Below are 22534 nucleotides of genomic sequence, written 5' to 3'. Positions count from 1 at the left end.
AGGTAAATGGTCATGCAGCCTGGGCCAATTTATCATTAAGTGGCAATTCATTTATTGGCATTTAACTGTTCACCTTTTTTCACTTTATACATCACTCTTTCCTCAGTTGTGCTAATTTTTAAAAAGGTTTGGGTTTATAATATATTGAAGTCATACTGTACCACAATGAGACTTCTGGTGTTTGAAGTTAAAAACTCTCCATAGTTACTGGTAACCAGAACAAATATTGCTTTCCTATTGTAAAAACATCTATTTTCAGTAATTCTTCTTCACTAAAATTAAGATTCAGATAAGCATGCAAAATTCTAATACCTTCCCCCATTGTAAGAAAGTGCGTAAAATCAAAATGAAATTAATTTTATCTTCGCTTCACTACAAAGTTGGCTAATTTACATATGAATTTCTAAACATGCCAAGAAAAAAAATATCAATCATTTGAGAACAAAGAGTCTACGGCTGAGTTAGTGAAAGACTTCCTAAGAGTCTGTGTGATGGGAAAAGGGGAATAACAAATTGATTTCAGCGAAAGCAAATTTTGACACGTACACAAAACTCAGCTGCATCTTGCAACAATGCAATAAATCATTGCTATCCCTACACTTACCATATATACACACTAATAATCACAAGAAAATAAAGCAAGGTTGGTGAGAAACAGCCACCAGATGGATGCTCCAAAGGGGCAGCTGCTAGGTGGCTCTGGTAGCTCACATTTCACTAAACTGAAAGACATTTGCTTACTCAATATGACCAGTGTACTTATTTTTGTTTGTGTGGTCATCTGAGAAAAATGGATTTATCTTCCAGAAAACACTACCTGGTGCTTCATATAAGACTTAATTAGTAGGATAATAATTTGGCTCCTGACCTAGGTATCTGAAATCATTCTACATTCCCAATAGTTGGCACATTATACTTACACCTGATCCTTTTTCTCATACCTGGTGACATATCTCATGCACAATGACCATGGTGACATCCAGCAAATAAGAAATAGATGAAACACTGGGATCCAGTAGTATTCTTTGTTCCACAAAAATACTTAGTCCCCAGTTCTCCATAGCAGCATACGGATGCTTAGGCACAGCTAAAAGATCTAGAAATAGAATAAAACAGTTCCAAAAGCTTTAGGCTTTAGCAAAGATATCAAATTCTAAATTTCATATTCTAAAAAAAAATTCCGGAAATCTTAATGAGAAAGGATACTTGCTCTCTTGAAGATTTTTTTAGGAGGGGAGGAGTAAATTAAACCACCTGCCATTTCTACCTGACAGCAGAAATATAGGCTATCACTATAAATGCTGGTCATATCCATTCATCACAGTTCATTTTCTGGCCCGGCACTATAGGTGGCTGGAAGTATCGGCACCATTATTGATGGGCTCATCCTAATAAGTTTCAGAAAGTCAAGGAAACCAAATGCAGCAGGAATCCACAGAGTCCAAGGCATTGTGGCTTCTAAAGAAAATATATTCAGCTCAATGCAGTAAATGCCACACTCTTACTTGTCCCTCAATATTTGCCAAGACAAAACATTTTGTATTAGTTTTAAAATGTGGAATCATTTTTATAATTGTTTAAATGCTACTATATATTTTTTTCATTTCTGTTAAAAATAAAGTGTTGCATGTAAATTTAGTGTATAGAGACAGCTGCTATAGTGGATAGAGTAGTGAAAGGACTACAGAGGGGACCCAAGGGCTTTAGTCTGGCCCTGCCACCATTAACCAAATAGGCGACATCAGTAAATCACTTAATTTCTCAAGACCACAATTCCCTCACCTATAAAATAAGGTTATTGGCCTTATCTCTAAAATGCCTTCCAGCTCGAAAAATCTATGATTAGACGATTCTAAAATCAGGCTTTATTTTAAAAGGTCATGGAGGTATTATCAACTTTTGGTTATGGTGACACAAAAAGTTCTGACTTTGATGTACTCCCTCTGCTCCAGACACACAGAAATGATAAATAAAATATTTAAAAAGAAAGCTGAAAAACATCTCCAGGCTCAAAAATAAACCTCTCCATGGACAAGAAACGGTACAGAAATGTAAAGTGGTGATTGCATGTGAAGCCACAGGCCTGCTGGGTTCTGGCTCCAGAAGCAGGCAGTGGCAGCTGGGAATTGGCTCCAGCAGGGCTCAGTAGAGCCAAGAGGACCAAAGCCAAGCTGAATGCTTGATGCCAGGGGTTGAGGTAGGGCATACATGCTCATGGAAAGAGACTGAAAATAGCCAGTGATCATTGCTTCCTGGGAAAGCCAGCAAGTAGCAGGGTCAGGATTCGAATCCAGCATCCTGGCTCCTGCACCTGGACCCTTCATCATAATGCCAAAGTGTCCAATGTCTCTTGTCTCAGAATTTCTACATCCCAATAATAAACCTTGGAGTGATGCTGTAGGATACTACAGAAAAACTGTATAAAATTGTTCAGTGTATTATTGTTTGTAAAAGTGAAAAGAGAAAAGTAAATGCCTCTCAAAAAGGTAATGAATAAAGAAACTGTCAAAGAGTTACACAAAGAAATACTATGCAACAATCAAAATAAGTGATCTCTCCCCAAAATTCTAACTCTACAGGGAACAACAGACAATCAGAGAAACATAACATTGGGGAAGAAGAAAGGCATAAATGACCCACACAAGCAGAATAATATCATATATTATATTTAGAATCTCACACAGGAACACACACCCACACCGATAGTAATGGTAAAATATGCACACACAGAGAATAAAGACAAATTCAGGATCACAATTGCTTCAGGGAATAAAGGAGAAAAAATGGATGAGAGATAATGACACAAGGAATTTAGTGTTGATGTCTATAATATTAATGTTTTAAAACAAGAGTTTATTACACGGATATTGATATCTTATTATTGATTCTCTTATATATGCTTTAAATAGTCATAATATATAAAAGAAAAAATATTCAACAGTTAATATAATTAATTTTATATGGTTAATTTTCATTTATTTATTTCTGACTTCAACAAATATCTTCTCTGTATGGGTGATGCTCTTAAGTCTGATATATATATATATATATATATATATGTATATATATATATATATATATATATAAATAAATTGAATATGTTCCCTGTATTCTAGTATGTTTTAGACTAAGAAAGAAGGCATAGCAAGTTTAATACATAAGGGAAAATAATTAAAGTAAAAAGTACTAGTAGGGAGAAAAATCAAGCCTGACTGGGAAGATTCTTGAAAAAGATGGTATTTGAATTGGATTTCAAAAGATAAACAGGATTTCAATAGGCAGATACAGGTAATCACTACACTCAGATATACAACAAACACCAACTGAGCCTGTCTGCACACTGGAGGCACTGTTTGGGGTATGTCCTTCAACACCTTGCTCCCTGCTCTCAAGATGCTTATGTTCATGTGCAGGTATGTGGAGGAGGGCAATTCACAAGCAATAAATGAATGAAAGAAATTTAGTAAGGAACAAATACTACCAAAAATACATGAGTAAGGTAATGATTGGTGGAATGGGTGGCTGCAGCATGGTCAAGGCAGACCTTCTGGGAGGTTATCACATTTCTCCCAATATGAGAATGAGCATGGAAGCCAGCTTGTTTGAAGATCTGTGCAAATGTATTCTAAGACAGGTGCACAATAAATACCATGGCCCTAAGGTAGAAATAAAAGATGCTAGACAAACAGAAAGAGAGGATCCAGATCACAGAACTGGGACAAACTTCAGGTTCAGAACAAGTAAATATTCTTCTACTGTAGATTTTTAACATAAGATCTTGCCTGAATATGAATGATCTAGTCAACAGAGCCACCTGTTACAGTTTGGGTGTGAGGTGTCCCCCAGAAGCTCACGTGTGAGACAATACAAAAAGGTTCAGAGGGGAAATGATTGGGTTGTAAGAGTCTCAGCCCAATCAGTGAATTAAATCACCTGATGGGGATTAACTGAGTGGTAACTGAAGAGGTAGGGTGTGCCTGGAGGAGGTGGGAATTGGCAGTGTGGCTTTGGGGTATATATTTGTTTCTGACAAATGGAGACCTCTCTCTCTGCTTTCTGATCATTATGTGAGCTGCTTCTCTCAGACATACTCTTCAGCCATGATGTTCAGCCTCACCTTGAGCCCCAAGCAATGGGATCGGCTCTCTATGGATTTTGACCTCAGAAACTGTGAGTCCTTAAATAAACTTTTCCTCCTCTACAGTTGTTCTGGTTAGGTCTTTAAGTCACAGCAGTGAAAAAGCTGACTAAAACACTGAGTTTACACTGTGTCCAACTTTGCCTGTCACCAGTAGAGAGCAAGAGCAGTAGCAAGCCTGGTGTCATTTACCTGTAGGAACAAATGGATTTATGGGCAGTTCTTCAGAAGCAAGCCTCACAAAGCAAAGGCCACTGTGCTTTATAGACCTTCATGAGCCAAGAGTGTCAGTCCCTAATACTAAAGAAGCAGATGAAGCCAAATACCAGGAAGTAGATTGGCTCAAATGGCATGGATGGAAGACTCCTAATCATATGAGTTCAGGAGTTTGCAATAAAAGGAAGGTATACTATGGGGGCAGTTTTCAGACAATAAAAACCTGACTAGGCACATAAAAGTCAGTATGGTGAAGAGAAAGTTACAGTTTATGCTACAGTCAACAGGCACGGAAGACCTAAGCAAGCAACTGGTTATACATTGGTCTCTAGGGGTGGAAGGCACAGAAGTCAGGGCTAGGCAACAAGGTTACAGATCAACCAAACAAGGACACTTCAGCAAGTAGACCCAGACTCTGACAAAGTCGTCGATGAACAGAATACAACACAGAAGAATCAGTAATAAGGCACTGCTTCTTAATCAGGCTTTATAATAGATGTAAGAAACCATATTTACAGATGGCAGAGGGAGGGAAAAAAGAGAAACTAAAACCACTTAGATTGTGCTACCACACATGTAATAACCTTGTAACACTATACTGGAGGAATTTTCTCAAATAACTATGGAGAGGCACTTAATTGTACCTCTATATTTTTCAGGACTTAAGGAATCTCATAGGAAAGTTTTACAATTTTAAGAGCAAGTATATGTCCATACAAGGACTTGCACACAAATGTTCATAACTGTTCAATTTCCAGTGGGTAAATACTGGGAATAACCCAAATGTCTGTCAGTAGGCAAACAGATAAAGGAAGATATATCCATACAACAAAATGCCATTCATTAACAATGAAGAATAAGCCACAGATACCAGCTACAACATAGGTGAATCTCAAAATAGTTAATGTTACACTGAGTTTAATTTTTTTTAAAGAGAGAGAGAGAGAGAGAGAGAGAGAGAGAATTTTTTAATATTTATTTTTTAGTTATCGGCGGACACAACATCTTTGTTTGTATGTGGTGCAGAGGATCGAACCCGGGCCGCACGTATGCCAGGCGAGCGCGCTACCGCTTGAGCCACATCCCCAGCCCCTAAATTTTTTTTGTAATTATATACTGTATGATTGATGTGATTTACATAAAATTCCAAAAATGCAAACTAATCTATAATGTCAGAAAGCAGATCAGTGGTTCTCTGGAGACAAGATGGGAGGGATTTACAACACAGCAATAGGAAACTTTTAGGAGTGAGGGATTGTGTTCATGATGGTGATGATTTCATATGTGTATATGGATACTGTAGCTTATCAAGATACACTTTAACTATGAGCAGTTTGTTGTATATTACTAATCTCAATGAAGCTGGTTTTTTAAGAAAACTGGACTAGTAACTCAAACATTGTTCTTTTGCTTATTTGAAGCAGATAACATTTATTCACAGTGAATTAAATTATTTTAATTTTTGCAAAAATAAATTAATGAGACTATATCCATTAAAATGTGCACTCAAAACTCTTTAATATGCCTTGAAAACAGAAAACTCAAATGTTTCAGAATCTAGTTTACTTAGAAATTCAAAGAAAATCCTAAATAAAATTATGCATAGTGGTCTACTTCCAATTAACCACTGCAGTCGCTAAAACTATAGATAGGACAGAGAATTCATATAATATTAGTGGATGTGATAGCATAAGTTAACATAAAAATCTGACACTCTCTATTTGCACCCCTCCTCTCAGCCCTCAACACACTACAGTGTGCCTACCATCTTAACCCTATGTTTAAAAACCTCTAAAGAACTGAACTCACAAAATCTCAAGAATATTCCTCAGTTCTTATCTGTGGTGGCATTTCTGAGAATTGTCATATTGTTGACTAGTGTATATGATAACAGGATATCCGTGTTTTTATCACTTCTCAGATTAGCACTTTTTGTTTTGTTTATATTGCTTTGTTTTACATTCTTGTCATTGTCTGGACTTTGAAAATCAAAGTTCCCAGAATTTTCACCTGTGGTTTCTGTACTTTTTTTTTTTAATTTCACTGTTATGGTTTAAATGTGTCTCATCCAAAATTAACTTTAAAAATCTCCATTGTGGTAGTATTAAAAGAGGTGGGTCTTTTGGGAAGTGATTAAGTCATGAAGTCTGAGACCTCACGACTGGATTGTTGCTTTGTAGAAGGACTTAGGTGAGTTTGTCCCTTCTGTCCCTTCTGCCATGTGAGAACACAGAATCTTCCCCATGGAGGATACAGCAACAGGTGCCATCGTAGAAGCAGAGAACAGCCCTCACCAAACACCAAGCCTGTCAGCACTTCATCTTGGATTTCATAGCCTCAAGGACTGTGAGAAATAAATTTCTATTTGTAAAGACACAGCTGATGTTCCAAAACAAATTTCCAAATAAATGAATCATTTGCCTCTTGATAATAAATCAGACTAAATACAGCTTTAAACTAGCTTGCCTACAATGACAAGCTAAGCAGGTGTATACCTGTGACCAGAAGCCTTCCAATGAAGGGCCTTTGGTTCTACAGTTCGGTGCAACAGTTCCACAATGTTGCTCTTTGCCACGTAAAGGGCTCTGCTGCTCCTTAAATCACCTCCCTACCTGTAGGCTAGTTTTCACTTTGGTGTATTACCTTCAGATTCACAGATAGATTCTGAACTCTTTGCCCTAGTCTTCCCACCTAAATCCATCTCCTTCTCAGGCCCCCAGCTTCTGATCCAACTCTTCTGTATTGCACCTCATTTTTAAATTCCTTCAAATTTCACCTTTAGTACTATCTTCCACTCTACACCTTAGCAGCATCTTAATCACAATCCAAGGTATTTTTTTCTGACTGCTGCCCAAGCCTTCTTGGCAGAAGGTAGCAGATATATGGTTCACAGGCTCAAGGCTTTGATTCTATACTCTCTGGAATTCAAACACTAACTGTTTACAGGACCTTGAGCCAATCATTCAGGCTCCCTCAGCTTTATTTTTCTCATTGATAAAATGGGGATTTTAAGGGTACTTGATCGACTTACAATTTGCACTGAAGATTAAATGTTAGACCATGTAAAACCCTTAGTCCTAAGCAGAAAGCAGTTAAATCAACATTATCAGTATTTGGCATCTTTCCTTCTTATCCCCACCTCAGGGAACTGAATGCATCACAGGCCTGAGCTGAAAGAGGAAGAAGAGTCTTGTTTTTGAATAAAGATGTTTGGCTAATATGTCACATTAGAGAAGTTCATTTCTGAATTGAAATATTGTGATTTAAAGCAACATGAGAACTAAGAATGAGCCAAAACCATCAAAGGGCATGCCCTAATTATAATTTGGGACACTCAATAAAATTTAAAGGCATAGCAAAAAATCAAAAACTTGAATTTTGATTATGCCATGACGAGCACTTGCACAAGACACCATTTACATATAGACTTGTACAGGACATATCTGCATTTATGCTTTAAGTATAAAAATGAAACTCTTGTCCTGGAAGTTTGACATGTATGTCTGGTAAAAATACAAACTGCATTTGAAATAGTAATATCAGTAAGATAACATTCACAGAAGTCACCTATTATTGATATTTATAACATGAGAAAAACCATCCTTTTTATTTCTTTCAAGTCCACTTCACAAACAAAAATTTAAACTTTGCTATTCTTGGAAACATTCCAACCAAATCTAAGGGTGAGTCAAATATAAGGGCAAGTTTTAAGACAAAATACATTTTCCTCTTATTTAAGCATCCTTCATTCCAAAAAAAAAAAAAAAAGACGATCTTCAGCTGCACATTTTGGCCTGTAATAGAACTTTCATCAGCATTACTCATATTCATAAGTTTGGCTTTTTAGTTCTCAAACTTTAGCATTCTCCTGAATTAGCATTAGGTCATAATATGCAGGCAATGTTTTTGCTAATCCTCCTGCCACACACTCAAAAGATTTTTTTTTTTTTTTTGTTACTGCAATCACTTTTCCTCAACACTTACTGATTGCTGCCAATTGCAAAGGAGGAACACTTTTCATGTATTGCTTGATTTCCTTTTTCCATGAAAAAGAATTTCTGTGCCAAAGGACAATTCCCTATGCACAGAGCACATTTGTCAGTTTCTCACCCATTTAATTAAAATTATTCCTACTTTAATTTCCATGATAATATTATGCATTTTTTTAGTTGTGCATCTAGTATATTAAAAACTCATGGTCTTTGCTTTAATGGATATGATTAATCATGAACACAGGAAATACTAAATGAGTGCATCCACATCAGTGGGTAACAGACCAAGTTGAATAGCTCTTGTTATGTAACAGAGATTTTCCATTATCCAACAGAAGACAGATTGAACTTACAAGGTTGCTCTCTGTTAAGGTTCCAATTACAATGTATTTCCATTTATTCAAAAAATAATTACTCACTACTTAATATTGGCCAGGCTGATCTGGGCACTGGACACTTCAACCTGAAACAATAAAGACATCTTCCCTTCAAACTCTCTTGGAGCTTAAAAATCAATTAGAGGTATAAATAAGTTTAAAAGCACTAATACTATAGACACATACAAAGACTGTTGGATGATAGTTCATATGCTCTGATGAGTGCATGGTACAGAGATTAAGAACATGAAATCCATTCTGCTACTTAATGGAGCATGCTACCAATTCTCTGCCCTTCATTTTCCTCACCTGCAAAATAGAGATGAATATAATCGAAGCTATTTCACATTCTTTCTATAATGACTATATTTGGAAGACAATTCTTAACAGTCTCTCACATTTCTGTACATTCTACCAGCAAACCCTGACTTGTTTTTTGTTTTTGTGGTTGTTGTTCTACACTATCTTCTTAAGGACATTTTCATAGGAAAAACAGAGATAGTGTCCTCTCTGGAGGAAAAAGGCATACATACCATCACAGAATAAATGGATTAAATTAAGACTACTCAGCTGTGTAATGTATATAATCCATCACATGTTCAGATAATACTTGGATCTCTTTGCCTAACTCTTGGGAACTGAGACTCAGGAAAACTGGCACATAAAAAGATGATACTCTGGCTACTACTGTAGCCAGAACAATAAAATCTTTTGTTTCTAATCCAGGAGTTTCATGTCTTCTGCCAGCATTCATGAAATGATGGCAAGCTAATTTGTTAAGATTGCAAATAGGCTACAGTAAAAATCCCAGACTCTTCAAGTTCTTAATTATATGAATTAACACATGGTAGGTAGGTGCTTAGAAAAGTACCTAGTGAGTGGTAAGTTCTCAATAACTATTAACCATTATGGTAGACTGAAAAATAGTCCCCCCAAAGATGTTCAAATCCTCATTCCTGGAACCTGTTAATATATTAGATTACTTGATAAAAGAGAATTAAGGTTACAAATAGAATTCAGGCTGCTAGTTAGCTGACCTTTGATGGGAGGAATATCCTGGATTACCCAGGCAAAAAGACCATAATCACAAAGGCCCTGAAAAGTGAAAGCAGAAAAAATAAAAAAGGTCCATGTTTGAGTGATGCACCTTGAAAAAGGTCCTACCAGACATTGCTGGCTTTAAAGGTGGAAGGGGGCCATGAACCAAGAAATGCAAGCAGTCTCTCGAAACTGCAATAGTAAAGAAAATTTAGAGGTTCTCTCCCTAAAGCCTCCAGTAAGAGCAGTGTCAGTCTTGTAACCTATAGAACTGTAAGAAAAGTAAATCTGTATTGTTTTAAGCTACTCAGTATGTGCTAATTTGTTACAGCATCAATAGGAAACTACAATTTGCACTATCAGCATTACCATTCTCAGAAAACAATTACAACAGTACATTTAATAAAGGTCAAGTGAATGTGGTCTTTCTCTCCAAATTATTTTACTAGATTCATCCTTCTTGTGATGATATATTACCTTGTATCTGGAGATGATACACAATGATTGATAGGAACTGAGGTGAATGACACAGGTATTGTAATGTAGTGTTAGACTCCCATGAGAGGGTTATTTAAACTGTGACACCATGCTGTGGTACTGCAACAGTTGATCTGATAACCCAGAAGGCTAACAAGAAACTAATGGGTGGGTACCATATACAGCATGGATACAACATGGAGTTTCATACACTACTCAGAATGGCATGCAATTTAAAACCTATGGACTCTATATCTGGAATTTTCCACTTATATTTTCAGTGTATGGTTGACAATGGGTAACTGAAACTATAGAAAGTAAAACCACATATACGAGAGGACTACTATACTCTATTAAGGGCTCTCATTAATGAGTTCTTTAGTGCATGTCAGTTGCTGTAGTGGGACCATTCTATAGCATAAAACTCAGGAGTCTTGTTTTAAAGGTCTGAGAAAACTGGGAGTTATTTTAGAGGTTTAGATATCTCTTTGACACTCTTTAATTGACAGGTTCACATTTCCAGCAGAAGAGGGTATGAAATAGTTTCATTTATGAATGAGAATTCTTAACTTTTGAAATGTCAGTAAACATATTTCCAAATTCATATGCACTTTTTGATAGTCTGAATACAAATTGGTAATGCTAAAGGAAATTATTCATGTAGACTTGGTAAAGTGGAAAGAGGGATGTGTGCATTGTGCCTTAAGGCTAGTTCCTCTTAGCATAAACTTAGCATAACAGTAGAACACATAATATTCAATAAAAATAAACATAATTCAAAGGAACTAATGTTGGGTTCTTAGTCTAAAACTGTATGGCATTAATTTTAAACAAAATCAAATATTTGTTGAAGTCCCTAAGAGGAAAATCGCTAACACACAGTAGTTATTGTTGATTTTTTTAATCACATCTTGTTGCAGTATGAAGTATTTCCTAATATTAACTGGCATCTAAACAATGGATGGATTTTCAGAGCACTAGTGATATAAATAGCAGGTATGAAATTCACTGTGAATTTTAAAGGTTCCTAGGGAAATCTCTGAGAGTATTTGGGGTAATGAAGGCAGAGGGGGAAAAAAAGAAAATAAAGTTAAAAAACACTGCAATTATAGAAATAGGAAACATGATGACATTGTGTCCACCAAATTTTGACACTATCACAAAGCTAACTTGCCCTTAAATGAATTAAAATATAATATTATCAATTTAATTCTTAGCCTATATAGTTCTAAAGAACTTCACATTTTTATAACCCAAACTTATAGATTTACCATTTGGAATAAGTCAAGTCACTCAATGTCATGATGAAAAATGAATGTCATGTCCTATTCAGGCTGAATTATGTATCATCTGGGAGGTATTGATCAAAATATGAACATGTCTTTCATTACTGAAGGAAACTGATGCTTTGTTATAAATATCTTCTTGAGAGCATAAAGCAACTGCCTTTTCCAAATTTTTCCACAGAAGAGTTTCTCAGAGTTTCTGTTCAGTGCTTTTTTTTGTCAAAACCCATTACTAGAATCCCAAATATTCCCTAGTTCAATTTACATTAGATCAAGAAATGAAATATAGAAAGAACAAATAATAAGACAGAGATTGAACTGAACCCTTTACCTCTCCATGCTCCAGTATCTAGTGTGCATTGCTAACTTATACTCCTAAAGTGTATTTTATATGAAGGAAAACATTTTGTACCCAAAAAGGGGAAATGCTGAAAAGAATGAATTTTTTTTTGTACCCATCATAAAAATGTGGCTCCTAATGTAAACTCTCAGGGAATTGACATGATGGAAAATTGCCAGGAGACATTTTCCTAACATCACAGTTAATAGAGCATGAGGGTTCTATAGCTCAAAACGACACATAACTGATCACAGCACACTTGCAGCAGGGAGACCACCATTAAGAAAACAAGATCACCCTTCTCGTTGTGTTTTTACTCATTCTCCTAACACTATGCAAATCTTTTATTTGTGTACTTGGAATCTGTTTGAATAGTTATTAAAATCAAGACCAGTATTCTAATGTAAACACAATATGGAGTGCTGCACTAAAATGCACAGGTCCAAGAGCACGAAAGCATCTGCTCATATTTTGCAGCAGCATTTGGATGTTCCAGTCCTGGATGGAGGATGGCACTCTTCCAGCCTGGACAGAGAATGCTGCAAAATGTTTGCTATATTCTATGAGCGACTACCTCAAATGCTAGTGTCTGCTTCTCTGGATCTCAGTGTTTTATACACACACACACACACACACTCACACATATCATATATATGTATACATTCTCACACCACATGGTAGTGTTTCAGTCAGTGAACAGGAAGCATATACAATGAGTAGATTGAATATGATTGTATGGGTAAGGCTGTATCACATGGTAATGCTTAGCCATCTGAGTTTGTGTAAATACACTTTATGATAGTCACACAATAGTGAAATTGCCTGAACGTTTCAGAATGTATCCAGCACTGACACATGACTCTTCATATACTATTAACATGTATGATAGTTGCATATATGTATATGTCTAGATATAAACATATTATTTATGTAAGATATATGTTCTATAAATATATTTACTGGGTGTATATAAGTACATATTACATAATATTACATATATACACACTCAATAAAACAGAATGCAGAAGATATATATATATATATATATATATATATATATACACACACACACACACACACACACACACACACACACATAGGCGAGATTATATATATATACATACACACACATTTATATACATTTACATATGTGTGGGATTGAATTCTATTGAATTTTGGCAAAGTAGCTGAATTTTATGAGTCCACAATTCTAAATTCATGCTGGGAGTAGACTCCATTTTATTTAGTCCTATGCAACATCAGACAGATGGAGGGATTAAAAGCAGGTTACAGGTAGGTTTTGTCCCAAGGGGTACAATTTAATAATAATAGCTAATAAACCTTTTCAAAAGTCATTCACAAGGTCTCTGTTATACAAAAACAATACCTCTAACTTATTGTTAACACTTCTAATACCTCATGTTATATCCTGATTTACTAATGTCTACTAATCCTAAAACTTCCTCTTGCTACTAGAAACACAAATTAGTCCAGTAAAGAAGTGACAATTAATTTTAAATAAATAAAATAGATCAGTGAAAGAATATTTCTGCATAAGATTTTTATAAATAAAAATGTATTGAGTAACCAAAATATCTATATTTTACCTTTACAAAAACTATTTTTCAAAATCTTCAGCATTGATTTATAAAAACATTTTAAAGTTCCAACTATCAAACATATGTACAAAATATTAAAATTCCATTGTATATATATTAGATTTGTTATATCATTATATTAAAAAGACATGCTACATCATAGGGTTACATACGATATCTTTTAAATGACAAAAGTACCCAAGAATTTTTTTTTAATTTTCTATGCTGATAATTTACTGGGAAAATTTATGATTTGGCAATGTCAAAAATAATACTATCATGCAAACATCACCTTCAATTTTAAGACACTATTTAATAATCCCCTTCCCAAACTTCTTATCCTGTCTGATTGGCTCTTAAAAAAAATTATAAAACGCGTATTGTGTTCAGTGCATCTGGAAGACTTTTCAGTGTAAGGATATTGTATAGTTTTGAATTTTTACTCAAGCTGTGGAGGACCATGAACAATTTCTATTTAGGGAGAACATCAGCTTTCTTACCCCAAGATGTGGTTCATGAATCAGCAACATCAGCATCACCTAGGAATTTGTTAGAAATGCAGAACCTCAAAAGCAGCTCCAACCTCCTGAATGATAAGATCCTCAAGCAATTCTTATATACATTAATTCTTGAGAAGCACTGACCTAGCACACATTTTCCATGGTGGGATGCTTTTGCCTAGGTTATGGAAGAACATTGATGAAGATGGGAAAGACACAACTTTTATTTATATTTATTTTCAACTAGTATAAGAACACTTAGATTAAGATTTTCAGATATTCACCATAAAAGCTCATACAGGTGCTTCCCTAGTCCATGTATCAGTAGCCTTGAGTGCAGAGCAGCAGCAACATAGGAGTGATGATAGCACTACCCTTCCCTTTAATTCACTTTCAAGGCACCAGAACACATAGCAGTACCTGAGCACCCAATGGAGTATATTTTTGGGCTGTATTACCTAGTTTAAACCAATCCTCACAAAATAAGTAGGTAGCTTTAAGGGATCCTTGCAAAAGATAATACATTGAGATTAATACTATCAATGCAAAGAACAAAAATGGAACAAGATAATAGCAGAGCTGATAGTGCTTGGATTCTTAGTAAGAATAACTAATTTTTAAAAAAACATACTAAAGACCAGGGATTCTTCTAAGTGCATTGACTTAGTTATTCCTAAATTTTCTATGGTATACGAACTATTACTTGGCTCCATTTTGCAGATAAGGAACTGAAGCACAGAGACATTAGGTAAATTGCTCAGGTCAGTTTGGTATTGGTAGAGATCAGATCCAAACTTTGGCATCCTTGCTTAGAGTCCCCCAATAATTATGCTCTATTATCTCTACTCAACTTTTATTATCAGGCAAAAACAAATGTTTTATTATATATTATGAAAAGAAAATTTGAATTAATCAAGTAGATTATTGCACTATTTATTTACACATAATGTTGTAGTGAATTTTATTCTAAATGCATATTGTACCTTGAATTTAGCCAAAAAAAAAAAGTAGCAGTGTGTACTATTTTGAAATTATATAAATACAGGAAAGTAGGAATAAATGTGTTCCCAAAAATCTAGCAGTGGTACAAAACTGAAAAACTAAAAAAATAAAGAGAGAGAGAGAAAAAGAGAGAGAGAGAGAGAGAGAGAGAGAGAGAGAGAGAGAGAGAGAGAGAGACTGACTGCTGTCATAAAGCAGCAGTTTTCAAATTTGACCATGCATCAGAAACACCTGGAGAAATTCTTAGAATATGTACTTCTAGGTCCCTAGCTTAGATTGTCTGATTTGGTAGGTTTGGAGTGGAACTGAAGAGTATTCATTTCTAACAAGTTCCCAGGTAATGTTGATGTTAGTCTGAGGAATCATTGTTATAATAAAAGCAGAGTTTATATCAGAGATCCTCAAATACTCTCATACATTTGAAACCATCTAAAACACCTAAAAAATATTGAGGCCTTATTTTTTTAAAAAAACAGAAATTTGTAAGATGGTGGGATAGGACTTTCCATATATCATTCCTCAAAAGAAACATGAATTTGAGCAAATATTCATGCAGCAAAATACTTTCTCAAAAGCTAACAAAAGCAAGTGATGTATTACAGCTCCTAGGAATAGCAGAGAAATAAGGAAAGATAACCTCAAAGAAGGTAGCAAGGACAGTTCTACATTACCAAGGTCATTTCTCCCCCAAATGCAGGCAACACAGTATGGAGAGAAATACCTTCCACAACAGGAAAGAAGAGTGACGTGAGAAATAGACTTTACCTTGGATATCAACATCAGGCCAAACCCAATATAACTGAGCATTGATAAGGCCTCCATAGCCCATGACTAAGCTGGTATCTGAAGGCTGGATCAACCCTAACAAACCCAAGCTCTAGACTAGTCCCAACAGAAGGCTGGTTCTAGTTTCCCCAGGCTTCCCATAGGCCCCATTGCCAAGCCAGCCCCCACAGACACATCAAAAAAATAAAATAAAATAAAGCACTCAACATTTTAAAAAATGAAGATAAATGAACTATCTGATAAAGAATTCAAAATAGGGCTGGGGATGTGGCTCAAGTGGTAGCGCGCTCGCCTGGCATGCGTGCGGCCCGGGTTCGATCCTCAGCACCACATACCAACAAAGATGTTGTGTCCGCCGAGAACTAAAAAAAATAAATATTAAAAAAAATTCTCTCTCTCTCTCTCTCTCTCTCTCTCTCTCTCTCTCTCTCTCTCACTCTCTCTTAAAAAAAAGACTATTTAAAAAAAAAAAAAGAATTCAAAATAATTGTTTTAAAGAAGCTCATAAAACTTCAAGAAAATACAAAGAAATAATGACTTGAAATTAGGAAAACAATAATAACAAAATAAGAAATGTAACAGAAACAAAAAATTGAAAAATATTCTGCATTCATGAATTATAAAAATTAAAATTCTTAACATGTCTATACCATCCAAAGCAATCTGAATACCCAAGACAATCTATATCAAAATATCAATGATGTTATTTTTCACAGAAATAGATAAAACAATCCTGCATTTCATGTGGAACCACAAAAGACCCCAAATATCCAAAACAATCTTAAACAAAAAGAATAAATATGGAAGTGTCTACTACATAGCTATACAGTAAGCAAAATATCATGTAACTGGCATAAAAACAGACAGACCAATGGGGCAGAGTAGAGAACCAGAAATAAATTCATGCATTTGTGGTCAACTGGTTTTTGACAAAGGTGTCAAGAACACACAATGTGGAAAGGACACTCTTTTAAATAATAGATGCTGGGAAAACTGAATAGCTACATGCAGAAGAATGAAATTAGATTCATCTCACACCATATACAAAATCAATTCAAATGAATTAAAAATTTAATGTAAAACCTAAAACTGCTCTGAGCAATGATTTTTTGGACATAACCAAAAACACAGACAACAAAAGCAAAGATAGACAAATGAGGTTACATCAAACTAAAAAGCTTCTGCACAACAAAGAAAACAATGAATAGAATTAAGGGACCACCTACAGAATGAAATAAAATATTTTCAAACCATACATCTCATAAGGGATTGATATCCAAAATATAAAAGGAACTAACTAATATCAACAAGAAAATAGATATCTATTTTTTTTAGATGTCAATGGACCCTTATTTATTCATTTATTTCTATGTGGTGCTCAGAATTGAACCCAGTGCGTTGCACATACTAGGCAAGCGCACTACCACTGGACCATAACCCCAGCCAAAAGATAATCTAATTTTCAAATGGGCAAAAGATCTGAATAAACATACAAAAAATACATGCAAAAGGCCAATAGGTTTAAGGGGAAAAAAAAACACTAAACATCACTAATCAGCAAGGAAATCCAAGTTAAACCATAATGAGTTATCACTTCATACATGTTAGAATAACTATTATTAAAAAATAAAATATAAAAAGTGCTGACAAGGATGTGAGAAAAGAAAACCTTTGAACACTATGGGAATGTAAGTTAACATAGCGATTATGGGAAACAAGGTTCCTCAAAAAACTAAAATAGAACTACTAAATGATGCAGCAATCCTACTACAGGATATATATGTAAAGAAAATGAAATCAGCAAGCCAAAGAGATATCCACACTCTCACTTTCATTATAGCATTATTTGCAATAGCAAGTTATGGAATTAACTTAAGTGTCCATCAACAGATGATAGATAAGGAAAATGTGATATGTGCTAAAATATTCAGCCTTAAAAAAGAAGAAAATTCTGCAATATAAACCCATGGATTAACCTGGAAAACATTACACTAAGAGAAATAATAGAGGCAATACATGTGAAATTTAAAAATTTTTGAACTCAAAGAAGTATAGAGAAGAATAGTTACCAGGGACTGAAGTGGGGACAAAGTGTTGGGGAGATGTTGTTTAAAAGATGCAAAATTTTAGTTAGATGGGAGAAATAAGTTCAAGCGCTCTACTGTACAATATGGTACAGTGTTATATGTTATATGTTAATAACAACGTACTGTATTTTAGAAAATTATTAAGATAGTAGAGTTTAAGTCTTCTCACCCACAAGAAAAACAAATGACGTGAGAGGGAACATATAAGTTAATTAACTGGATTTAGCTATTCCAAGATATATACTATTTCAAGGCATCATGTTGTATATATACTATTTATATTTGGCAAGAATTAATTAATAAATAAAGAAGTTTATTCTCAGTGCACACCCACCCCCCGAGTTAATTCTTCTAAGGTGGGACTTAGGTCTCCTTATCTTTCAAGTCCTTCAAATGTAGTATGGGTTGAAATCATTGCTTTAGATGCAGAGGCAATAGAAGCAGAAAGACTGGCTCAGAGACCGTCATAGTAATCCAGGTAAGAGACAACAGAATCTTGAGTAAAACACAGAGGTGTTTCAGAGGTCAAAATGGGAAGTTCTTGCTAATTAATTAAATATGGACACTTAAAACAATAACCTATGATGGAAGCATGGACAGTATTCCTCAGTTGAATGAATGAAGAATGAATGAGATCATGGTGTGGCATTAAAACCATGAGGGGAAAAGGAAGGAAGGAAAGGAAACAGGGGGAAATAAGTTTATGTTACAAAAGGAACAAAATATTATTATTCTCAAAAATTTCATTTTTGCTAGTAATGGAAAAGTGATTTAAAAAAAAAACTTTCTTCCCTTAATATCATGTTTGTCTTTAAATCCTTTTAAATAGTTAAAACCTAGATTCCTAGCTCCACAACCCACATTCATTCATAATCTCTACTCTATGCTGCATCCTGTTCTATTTTTATGCTGATGAAAAGGAACTCAATTAAAAATCAAACAATAAGTCAAAAATAGCAGAGATTAGCACCCAGAGCTAAGAGATACTTAAAAGATCATGTCTGCTCTGTCTATCCTTTTATTCCTGATGACACAGTATGAACTGAAGTCTATTGTTTTAAAAAGCTTTAGAAGAGAGAAACAAAAGAAAAGAAGAAAGAAAATAATAGAGGCAGTGTATTTGCAATGATGGGGAAAAGGATGTTGAAATTTCAGATCACATGGGCTTCCACTAGTATTTAGGAAGGCATAAACAATGTTTTTAGGTTTGTTATGGATTAACAGTGTTGCTTTCCACAAATGTTCAATGCCCTCTTAACAGAAAAGCCAAGACTCTGAGTAAACTTGCTTTAAATTCCTTTGCTTAAGTGCCAAGGAGTTCATGTAGAAATTTAATTAGAGCTCCATTTTAAACATAATTTTGTTGGCTCCTGAAAGCCTGCATTCTTAATATGGTATATTATCTGGTGTTAATGAAATGCTTCAAAATGTGATCCTCCACACACAAGCACCCCTTAACAAAAACTCGTGAGAAACCTTAGAGGAAAAGAGGAACTGGATCAGACACAAACCAAGCTCTGTTGACATTCTCAAATTAAGAAAATATATATGGCAGGGCTCTGACTGCTGCAATATACAAATGTTTCCTTTCCACTCAGACTGAACATATCAGCAGGTGGTAAAGTGACATTATAAGCCAGTCACTTACACTTTAAGCCCAAAGGCAAAGGATCCATTCTATTTGCAGATTCAGTTTAAGTTATTCTGTTGCCTCTTCTCTATGTTATAAGGAAATAAAAGAAAAAAAATCCATTTCCTCCAAAGACAAACAAAATGATTTTTTTCTTTCTTTGCTAAATTGCTTTCTATAATTCTGTGGTTCAAATCATAGGGCTAACCTGTAATAGCATTTTGCATACTCTAAAATGCTTTAGAGATAGTGTTATTTCTTAATTATGCCATAATTCAGAGCACAGTATATAATGGGCACAACTTTTAAAAATGGTTCTAAAATATTCAATGAATTAGGTATTAATATCTGGCCTTCAAATGATTTTTACTGGATCACTATCACTGTAAGTTTACCAATCTATTAGCTAATTAATATAATTATTAGTGCAAAGCATATTAATTATTATCTGACACTGATACTAAACAGAACCAGTACTTATTTGCCAAACAACTGATTACTTAGTATGCTTTCCATTTGAGATAAATCTGTTTTAACATGAACTTGTAGGGGTTTTATTTATTAAACTAAATACAGCCTTAGAGCTATTCTAAATGAAATCATTATACAATTCAGAAAGAGTCAACTCCTCCTCAAGACATTATAATGCCATCTTCCAGAAAATGGTCTTAATAAATATATAAATCTATGATGGCCACAAACATGAGCAGTGCCCTTCCAGAGTTGTACAATGCACACTTAATCTATTAGGTTGTGTCAACAGAATTAACAAGAAATGCTTCCTAATCCATAAAGCACCGAAGTCTAATGCACTCTACGAGGAGATAGTGAGAAAGCTTTCAAAATAACAAATACACTTGTGAAGAGATGATTTATGAAACATCATATTTGATCAAAGGACCCAGTGATCATTAAGAACATGATGGGAAATCAGCTACTCTTTGCTTTATGGAGGATACAGCATAAAACAAATGGACTTAAGTCATAAGTGTTACAGTTATAAAATTTTTCTGACAAGAGAGTTAGTGAACATTCAGCTAGTGTGCCAAGAAAATTTCTTTATTGAGCATGGTTCTCAGCTCTGCTGTGTATTAGAATCAATTGAGAAGCTTTTAGAAATACTGATGCCTGGGCCCCACTTCAGACCAATTCTTTCCAAGTCTCCAGGGGTGGGGCTCAAGCATCAATCTATTCTGAAATTCTCCAAATGGTTTCTGACCTCTAAAAAGGATTTAAGACCTCCATCTTAGATAATTTTAGAAACAGTATTCCTACCCAAGATAGACTCAGTTGGTGATTCTCAAATATCAGTGTCCATAAGAACCACCAGGAGGGTTTCATAAAACAGATTGCTGGCCACCACCTACAGAGTTCATGATTCAGTAGATGCTAATTACTCTGATCAGAAATTACACATTAAGAACTATTCACACATTGACTCACTTGGAGGCTATTAGAAATGCAGAATAGGGCCACATCCATCAACAATAGATATCTAAATTTTGCCAATACCACCAGGTAATTCCTATGGAAATTGAAATTTGGGAAGTATTGGCCTAGTGCATACATCAATTAAAAAACTGACTTAGACCCGGAGGAATATAAATGGAGTTGAAATAAATAAGGACTTACAAATATAGTAGAACCTCCCCTTATCACAGTTGAACTTATCATAGTCTCAACTTCAGTCCAAAAATATTAAATGAAAATTTCCAGATATAAACAAATCATAAGTTTTAAATTGTGCACCATTCTAAGTTGCATGGATAAAATCTCGAGCTGTCCAGTTCCATCCTACCCAGGATGAGATCAACAGTTTCTCTAGTATGTACACTCTTTGTATGCTACCCATCCATTAACCATTTAGTAGCCTTCTCTGTTATATTGACTATTGCAATACACACAATGCTTGTGTTCCAGAAACCCTTGTGTAAGCCAAAGGTAAGCCATAAAGTGCTTCCTTTAAGTGAAAAAAACAAGTTCTCACTTTAATAAGGAAAGAAAAAAAATCAAATGCTGAGGTTACTAAAATCTACAGTAAATTATTATTGTTCATCTCATTATGCCCAATTTATAAATTAAAATTTATCATATATATTTATGCAGAGGAAAAAACATGGTATATGCAGCTTTTAGAACTATCTGAAGTATCAGGTACTAAGGGGGCACATTACTATAATTAGAGAGCTCAAATTCTAAACCCTTTAGTTCTACCTGACCAGTATATATTTGGGAATGCAGGTCCTATATTTCCAGAAATTCTAATATTTCAAGAAAGCCAGGTAAATAAAGAAAGTTAGTAAATTGGACTTTTATGTGAAATTTTCCAACTATAAATATTTACAATTAATTCAAAGGTTTCATAACAATTAAAATATATATATATATATATATATATATATATATATATATATATATGCCATATTGGGCCTGTGGCTTACCCATATGAGACCTCTGATTATTAGCTGAATTAGAGTTTGAAATATATCACTGTAAATCCCCTCTGAACACTTGCTTTAAAATTTAAGATATGACATATTTGGTAACAGTTAATTGTTTTCCATAGAGATCACTAGTACCTGACATGAACTGAGCAAAGCAACAGAAATGAATGTTAGACAAGGCAATTTTAGAATATGAGTTATAGAAGAATAAATAAGCAGCTACAAGTTAGGAAGAAAAAATGAATGCTAAAATGGCTTGGGGTTGCCTTGGAAGAATCTGAGAGGTGTCGCAGTCAATTTCAAGATGAGAAAGGCTGAGACATTTGATTGTATTTACTAGTAAATATATCTATGGTCACTACAAAATTTCTAACCAGAAAACTTTCAGAGTAAGGGACAACAGTAGTATTATATATGCAGAATTATTTTCACTTAAGAAGGGAGATGTGGTAAAACAACCTCTGTTCCAGTCCTTCCTCATCTATATTGGATAGAACTGAATCATCTCTGAAAAAACTTTTGTCACTGAGGCACACAGTAGGCTCCAAGTGCAACATTTTCATGGTTTCTTGATAACTGGGCAGTTTTACTTAAACTTTCGTATAATCACTTGTAAATGGCAT

At 34.7% G+C, this 22534-nt stretch overlaps 1 protein-coding gene across 1 annotated transcript in view; it reads right to left on the bottom strand.

The window, feature by feature from the left end:
- TRHDE (thyrotropin releasing hormone degrading enzyme) overlaps window positions 1–22534 on the bottom strand; it is a gene marked incomplete at its 5' end in the record, with an annotated part of 371592 nt that overhangs the window by 191489 nt on the left and 157569 nt on the right. Inside the window, one exon of the mRNA XM_081311312.1 lies at window positions 942–1096. Coding sequence (XP_081167438.1) covers window positions 942–1096 — 155 coding nt within the window. The remainder of the gene's footprint in view (window positions 1–941; window positions 1097–22534) is intronic.

The sequence above is a fragment of the Spermophilus citellus genome, assembly GCF_964194105.1.
Source record: "Spermophilus citellus genome assembly, chromosome: 10".
NCBI lineage: Eukaryota > Metazoa > Chordata > Mammalia > Rodentia > Sciuridae > Spermophilus > Spermophilus citellus.
The sequence above is the reverse complement of the archived record's forward strand: the minus strand, read 5'-3'. Positions and strand labels throughout refer to the sequence as shown.